The sequence below is a fragment of the Juglans microcarpa x Juglans regia genome, chromosome 7D (assembly GCF_004785595.1).
Source record: "Juglans microcarpa x Juglans regia isolate MS1-56 chromosome 7D, Jm3101_v1.0, whole genome shotgun sequence".
NCBI lineage: Eukaryota > Viridiplantae > Streptophyta > Magnoliopsida > Fagales > Juglandaceae > Juglans > Juglans microcarpa x Juglans regia.
In genome coordinates, this window is record NC_054606.1 from 18,861,973 (window position 1) to 18,870,723 (window position 8,751).

General features: G+C 38.1%; 1 protein-coding gene across 1 annotated transcript; it reads right to left on the reverse strand.

The window, feature by feature from the left end:
- Positions 1–82: 82 nt before the first annotated feature.
- Positions 83–1,797, reverse strand: LOC121239958 (probable aspartyl protease At4g16563). The gene has a single exon (XM_041137372.1). The coding sequence runs from the start codon at positions 1,663–1,665 to the stop codon at positions 244–246; it is 1,422 nt and encodes a 473-aa protein (XP_040993306.1). The 5' UTR covers positions 1,666–1,797; the 3' UTR covers positions 83–243.
- Between the last annotated feature and the right edge of the window lie 6,954 nt (positions 1,798–8,751).

Genomic DNA, 8,751 nt, shown 5'->3' on the forward strand with positions numbered 1-8,751 from the left:
AATTAAAAGACTAGAAGCAGTCATGTAATATATACACAGTTACAGAAATACTCTTTAAAAAATCTGCTGTAACAATCCTAAATGGCAAAAGCATTTCTCTATTATTAAAAGGAAAAAACTACTTTTGAGTCAAATAAATTCAACACTTATTATTAAATAATAAACTCAATTAAAATGGGTCATTGACTTTGAGTCAAATTATTCCAATATCGATCTCCTTGTAACATTCTGGTAACCAATTGGCTAATTGCACGACTGTCGCCGGAACCCAAACCTGTCCTTCGCCAGATCATACTCCACGTAAAAATTCTGCATCTGGAAATTACCCAAGATTATGGAGGGCCCCCCCGACAATTGTCTTTCACCGGCAACACCTTGCGTCACTACCGTCAAGCATAGCGCCGATGCCCCGCCGCCGTCGTCCCTCACAAACGCAAAATAATTATCCAGCGGCAACACCATCTCGGCCCCACCCTTGAAGTGAAACCTCAGCTCCGGCAACGACACCCCATCCAATATCCCGTGGGGAACATTCATACACGGCCTCAGACCTGTCCGAGCTTCTGCTCCTACAGCCCTCTCGTACTTGATCTCCTGCAGCTGCCTCTCGAACTCGGCCGCCACGAGCTCGAAGACGTCACGTGACATGTACGTGAAGGTGGTCCCAGAGTCGACGATGGTTCCACCATTGCCACCAGGTTGCGGAGTGAGGTACTTGTACGGAATCTTCACTCGCCGCCCTCCGACGCTGATTTGCCGGAGGGCCAAGTAGTAGTAAACCGACAATGCGGGGTGTTGAGAGACTTGTGGATTTTTTACGAATGGGGTGTAGCTTAAACCTTGGACCTTTCCGGAGTCTGGGTCGGTGTCGAGCACGAGGGAGCTGCTTTTGGTGGTGTCGTCGAAACGGTGAGAGAGAAGGCAGTAAGAAAATTTCTTGAGACCCAGTTGACTTGGAAACGATGGTGGACCGCGGCCGAACCCGGCAATGCCGGCGGGTTGTTCGGAAGAGAAAACGGAGCAACCAACGAGGAAGTCATGTAAGGTTCGGTTGGGTAGGTTGAGAGTTTCGGAGAGAGAGATACCTCCGGTGGTGCCGGAGCCGTAGAGGATGAGATAGGGAGGGCAGATCTGGGTGCAGTTTTTGGAGCTGGGTTTGCAGTCTTTGCATTGGAAGTTTGAGCGGTGAATCCAAGAGCACTTGGGGTTAAGGCAGCCTAGGATCTTGGAAGACGAGGAGAGCTTGGGAATGAAAGATAATGGCGAGCTTCTGGTGGAGGAGAAGGAGCAATGTTTGCAGAGGTAGCGGTGAGTACAGGGGAACCAAGTGAAGTCGCTGCCGGTGTCGAAGACGAAATAGAGGGTTTGGGGAGGGGTACCAAAGCTGAGAGAAATGGAGTAAGCTCCATAGCTATGGGAGAAGAGGGGGGATGCGGTGGTGGTGGTCGTGGGAGGGTTGGTTCGGGGATCTTTGAGGTGGTGGGCTCTGGATAGGGAGGAGGAGGCTAAGAAGTTGAGATTTTGGTAAGGAAGTGGAGGTGGGGTTTCGTGGAAATGTGAGACTTGGACACTGGTGGTGGTGGAAGAAATGATGGAAAATAGGAGGAGGAGAGAGAGGAAGCAGAGCAATGAAGACGAAGAAGAAGCTGCAGGAGCAGCAGCCATGGTTAATCCTTTGAAGGCTAGGGTTTGCTCGTTGAGAGAAAAATAGACAAAAGCTGTATGTTTCTCTAATGGAGGACGACGATCATTACGTACAATGGTGGCTGGTTTGGTACAGGTAATAAATGTGTAACCGTAAACTGTGATGTTTTTTTAAGAAATACAACTGCCCCTCTAGATCTGCATAATGTGTTTTGGAGAGTCTCGACAGGAGAGCAGAGCCATATGGATAAGAATAATGATAGAGTTGTTATCCAATTTCTGTCCATTATTCTATTAATTTTTGTATTTGATTTTTTTTTAATTTTTAATTTTACTTAATAATTAAAAAAATAAATATTAATAAAGTTATATATTTTTTTAATTTTTTTAATGATTAAGAATGTTAAAAAAATATTTTAAAAAATTAAAAAAAAATTGAAATGTACTTAAATAATAAATAAATAATAATAGAATAGAAACTCTATGTAAATACGATCACGAGGAGCATGAACATGAGCACTGAGCAGACACATCCTTTCTGCATTTATTTTAATTTGCAGTTTTTTTTTTTAAATGGATGAGATTTTTATAAAATAACGACTTTGTAACTATGTTTGATTGAGTTTGGGAATTTTTAATTAAGAGTTGAATATCACATTTATTAGGAATTTTTAATTTTTTTTTCTTTTCTTACAAAAAGAAAAGCTTAACATGACAAAGATATAAATGAAAGGTATTTTTTAAAAAAAAATGATAAAAATACAACATTTTTTACAACTCTATATTATAACTTTATTTTATAAAAATATCATCCATTTAAAACAGAATTATAAAAAAACAATTGTAATAAAATGGTCTGTATTATAAGTTTATAACTATGTTTTATAAATTGCCATCCATTTAAAACAGATCAGAGATATAAAAATAGGTAAAAAGTTATCTGTATTATAACTCTATTTTATAAAAGAAAATTATCCTCAATTTAAAATAGAGTTATACAATAATTATAAAAAATGGTCCGTGCCATTGTGATTACTCATTACAATTTGTGGAGAGTACTAAAGTGATAGACATATTTTTAAACTTATATTTTAACTCGAATTTCTGACTTCGAAATCATGATTTAGTGGTAGTAAAGCCTAATCTTTAGACCATGAGATGGATTTCGGACTAACTGGATACTTTGAAAGTGTTATGGTGACAGGCTCGTTCTTGGAACAGTAGCTACGTCACAAACCGAATATTCCACAACGGAAAGGGACTCCTATGGTCACGCCCAGAGAGTAGTGCTACATTGGTCGCCCCCACCTTCCCTTTTAAAAAAAAAGATTTATGCTATCATATTTATTGAGCATAATATAGAAATTTAAACATAATAACAAGTGATATAAAACCATCAGAAAAAAAAAAAAAAGAAAAAAAAAGTGATATAAAACCTGAGACCCACTTTATTAATTTATTTCTCTCATGTGATCCTAGCCTTACACGTGTCCCATTTTAATCTAAGGGTGAAATGTTTATTTAAGTGTAGATCTGAGAGGCATACATTGATCGATGACGGAAAATACTTTTCATTGAGTTTTGTTATATATAAGTAAGTTTACGTATCAATCTGTGTATTAATGTTGTTACCTTCATATTTTAAATTCAAATCAACATTATTTTTAATAAAATCTACTTTATAACTAATCATATCGAATAAATATATATATTAATATTCAGATTAACTTACAATTAAATTTTTTTCTTTTCATTAGCTGAGAAACTTGGCCGGGCTGCCCTCATCCCATTTCGGAATTCGGATAAGATTTTAAAATATTTTTTTTAACAAAATCTAAAAACATCTGTGGGTTGCAATTATTAAAACGGATTTGAAACTGGGTCTTAGTAAGTCTGACTCAAATATGAACCTCCACATAGGTGCTGATTGTTAGGCTTGGGTCATTGGGATTCAGTTTATGGCCTCTCGCTCCTTGTGTCTAGAAATCTTTGAAAAACTTAAAAAAAAAAATTAAAACCGGGCCGGGTTTTGTTTCTTTGAATTGGGCTTCCATACGGATTAGGCTTAGGTTTTTTTTTTTATAATCAGAATCCTTTCACATATTTTCTTTAATTTAAATGGTATCTATTATTCTCACATACACTAAAAATATTATATGTAAAAATGCATAGTATCATTTTCTGTTTTAAAAAAAAAAATGGTAGAATGCATAACATGTATTCCAATAAAACAAATTTTAGGCTTTTGGCTATGCCAGAGCCAGAGATGAAATCCATCGAACACTTCTGCCAATTGTATATAAATACTTATACTTTTTTTGTATTTTTTCCAAACATGTTTTAAATTTCTTAAACATTTTTTTTAATTACAGAGTCATTAGAATGCACTTCATTCACATTTTTTTTTCTCATTTGCATGTACAGCAATTTCTTGACCATTTTCCTTCCAATTTTTGTGCCTCATTTCTTTTCACATATTTAGAATTTTTATCCTTCTAGAAAATAAGAGGTAAATAAAAGAGTAGGACCTTTACAAAAGCTCAGGTTTTGGGATTCCCTCACTAAAAACTAAAAATGATTCATCGCAATTCACATTTTATACTTGAAATATTAAAAACCTATTAGCAAATGTAAAACAATACTCAGCCAAAAGCCAGCTCTCTCTCTTTCTCTCAGATGAGCAATTCCATTCTCTCCCTTCCCTCTAGTAGAGAATTCCCTACTCTCAGTAGAATTAGCCTTTCTTCCTAAATCTTTTCCTTTTCCTCTCAACAAGCACAAACTTCTCATTATGAATCCCTCAAATTCAAAGCTAGAAAAACTCATCACTCAGGCAGAAGCTCTTTCATGGAATGACCTAAATTTGGAACCTGAACCAGACGTAGCGAAAAATTTCTCTAAACTGTCACTAGTTGGTAAGATTATTTCCATGAACGCACTCAACAGACAAACGTTCCATGCAACCATCAGAGCTAGCTGTAGTTTCGCACCACATCTTTCTATTGAAGATATAGGGGAAAATACCTATCTTTTCACTTTTGCCTCTCTTTAGGAAAAAAATAGAGTGCTGGAAAATAGACCTTGGAACTTCAAGGGCTTTCATATAGTTCTAAGGCAGTGGCCCCCAGGGTTAAGCATCCATGATATACCCCTTCACATGTCAATTTTCTGGATTCAAGTCCACGAGTTACCACCTGAGATGCTGACCAAAGCAAATGCAACAAAAATGGGTCAAGTCATTGGTAATCTTCTAGAAGTAGACTTTGCATCCATTTTTGGAGTCACTATCAGACGATATCTCTGAATAAAGGTGGAAATCAACATCCATAAACCATTAACAGAAGGATTTGACCTCACCCGACCCAATGGAATCTCTCACAGGATATACTTAAGTATGAACGTCTCTCGGAGTTTTGCTACACTTGCGGGAAGCTAGGTCATATTCAGCAAGCTTGCCCCACTTATGTTAGAAACAACAATGGTTCCTTATACGGGCCATGGATGAGAGCACCCTCAGCAAACAATCGTCGAGGGAATCATTTTGATATCCCACGGAATGAATATGAATTGCCGCCTATGTACGCAAGCAAAGCTCACCAGCAAATGGAGCGAGCTGTCAACCTAACCTCCATGCATGATAGTGGAACTTCGAAGGACATTGCTTACCAGGCAAAAGGAAAAGGAAACATGTTCTCTGCCTCAAACAGCTATTGGACTGGTGAAAGGGAAGACGATGCTCTTGGTTGCCATGCACAAGAAGGAATAGTTCCACTCATAGCAAGTCAGCAGCTGATGCAAAGTCAAACTTTAAACAGTAAGTTTCCCTATGCTGAAAGCTTGTCGTTTATAGGGGATAAACATACAGAAGCATTAAATGCAGAACAAGACATACATACTCTGGAATTAAATGCAGCCTACAGCTTATCCTCTGCTTTCGGCAGTGAAACCCAACAGTTCCACGTATTGAGTCCAGCGATGACTCCATCTCTGCCACGTTCACCATCTGTTTTAATGCAGTACACATTTGTCCCCATGAGTATATCCCGGAAATGGAAGACAATCAATCATCCAATATATCTCAGAAGGGACAAAAGCCGTCAGTCTTCAAAAGAATTCTTAAGCAGTTCGATGATCTACATGGGCCCATTTATGCATCAAGCCCAGCGATATCTTTACTTGTCAGCCCAATGGGCAAAGCATGTCTAGCCCTGAAGACATCGGAGTCTGAGACTCCCATCTATTTAGATAAGCCTTTCAAGCCTGTTCCCAAAAAGCCCACTAAGGCCTTATGGCCGATTGCTATGCTCCATCCTCTGGAGTTCCATCTCCAGCTTTCACTAGCCTCTCGACAGGAGCCAATAGACCTAACTTATGCATCTCAATCCTCAACAACAAATTTGAAGCAAGAAGGTAAGAAGAGAGCGCTGGAATTTCCTGATAGTGATGTCCCTCCAAAGAAGCGAGCAAATCTTGTAATCAATGATTCAACAAAGACAACAGTTGCTGTTAATGATGCTATTACAGTTCAACCCAGGGAAGATCTGATTTCAGAAGAAGATCTATTGCTCAATGCATATATTCAGAAGATTAAGAAGGAGAACAAGGAAAAAAAGGGGAAGAAACATACAAGCAATCTGGGAAGATTTCATCCATACTCACGGAGCAATGTCTTCAGCACAGGCGGTAACCTCTGTCAACCTTCCTCAACTTTTCTTACTCCAAATATCGAATTGGCCAAGGAGGCAGGGCCTTACCTGCCCCAAGATGATATATGAGGATATTCTCATGGAATTGCAGAGGTCTGGCCTGACCTGCTGCAAAATGAAGCTTGAGGGCCCATATTAGGTCTTACCAACCTGATGTGGTCTTTTTATCGGAGACTTTTTTGCAGGACAACAATACCACTGGTGTTGTAAATACTTTAGGCTTTTATTTATTTATTTATTTATTTATCTATAAGTGTGCCTTGTATAGGGAAAAAGGGTGGTCTTTTGTTAATGTGGCGTCCTGGTGTGGATATGGAGCCAATCTTTGTTTCTAGTAATGTTATTGTTGTAATCGTGTACTCTAATCCTATATAAATATGTCATGGCTACTGTTATTAGTCTACTGTCCTGTGCAATATTCACAGAAGTTAAACTTTTGGAATTTACTTTCTTCAGTAGTCAGTAGCTACTCGGGTCCTATATTGGGTCTAGGAGATTTTAATTCTATCTTGACCCAACAAGAGAAGTTGGGAGGAAGGCCATTTGTTTCTTCATCTTCACCCTCTGGACTTCAGAATTTTATGAATCTCAATGGGTTTGCAGATTTAGGCTATTGTGGTCCTAAATTCACATGGTCTAATAATAGGCAGGGCAAAAGTAGAATTAAGGAGAGATTGGACCGTGCCATTTCAAATTCACATTGGACTATGCTCAATCCTGATTCCAGGCTTTTCCATCTTCCCATCCATAACTCTGATAACTCGCCTATTTTACTATTTACTCAAGGAAAGACCAAAATCAAAAGACCTTTTAAGTTTGAGGAGTTCTGGTCTAGAGATGAATCTTGTGCCTTAGTGATTAAGGAAACTTGGTCTGTTGCAGTATATGGTACCCCTTTTTTCATACTAACTCAAAAGCTCAAAACAGTGAAAAAAGCTATTAAGGATTGGAATGTTAAGCACTTTGGTCACATCCAAACCAGCATAAAGAATCTCACTGACCTGCTTAGTCAAGTACAACAGCAAGATGTTCAATTGCAAGATCTTCCTAATAATTCCTTTCCTCACGAGGGATCTATCAAAGACTACCTTAATGAATATCTTAGAAGAGAGGAACTACTTTGGAAACAAAAATCAAGAATTCAATGGTAGACAACAACTGACTTGAACACTAGATTTTTTTCACATGTCGACTACTATTAAACGAAGGAAAAATGAGATCAATTGTTTGAAGAATGACTCCAACCATTCCAATCCTCTGAATATTCAGTCCATGTTTCTTAACCATTTCCATAAAATATTTCAGTCTTCTAACCCAACTTTTCCTGAAAACCTGGATAACCTCTTCCCAGCAATTATAACTGACCACAAAAATGAACTCTTTTGTCAAATTCCATCTGAAGAGGAAATTATACAAACCATCAAACAAATACCTTCTTCAAAGGCTCCTGGTCCAGATGGGTTCACTGGGTTTTTCTATAAAACATATTGGGAAATTGTCAATACTGACTTGATTCAAGCCATAAAAAGTTTCTTCATACATGGCAAGTTGCTCAAAGAGATGAATCACACACATATTGTTCTCATTCCCAAGAATAGCTCTCCTAGCACAGTTCATCAATACAGACCCATTAGCCTTTCGAATGTAAGTTATAAAATCATAGCCAAACTTCTGGCTAATAGGCTAAAGGGGGTTATGCACAAGTTCATCTCTCCAAACCAGTTAGCATTTCTCCCAGGAAAAGTAATTCAAGAAAATATCATTCTTGCTCAAGAAGTGTTCCATGTTTTGAGGAAATAACAAGGTAGACAAGGTCTTATGGCAATCAAAATAGATATGGAAAAAGCATTCGATTTTATGGAATGGAATTTCATTCTCAATATCTTCAAATGTCTTCGCTTCAATAGTACTTGGATTCATTGGATCAAGGAGTGCATCACTACAATCTCATATTCGGTAGTCATCAATGGAAGCCCCCATGATTTTTTTCATCCTTCAAGAGGCCTCAGGCAAGGGGACCCTCTCTCCCCCTTTCTCTTTATACTAGGTTCAAAAGCTCTCTCTAGGTTGATACTAAGGCAGGAACAAACTGAGTCTATTAAAGGTGTTAGTATCTGCAGGAATGGACCTTCTCTCTCACATTTGCCAACTGTAACACTGCTTCAGCCTTTGCAAGAACCCTTAATACCTATTCTCAGTGGTCGGGGCAAAAACTCAATAACTCCAAGTCCTCCATTCAGTTCAACAACAATAATAGACAAGAAATCAAAAGAGATATCAGGAATATTCTTCAGTTCAAAATCTCTTCCTCTAAGATTAAATATCTAGGAGTTCCTCTCAACTCTGGCAGCCCAATGAAATCACATCTTAGTGATATCTTGGATAAAATTCAAGAAAAACT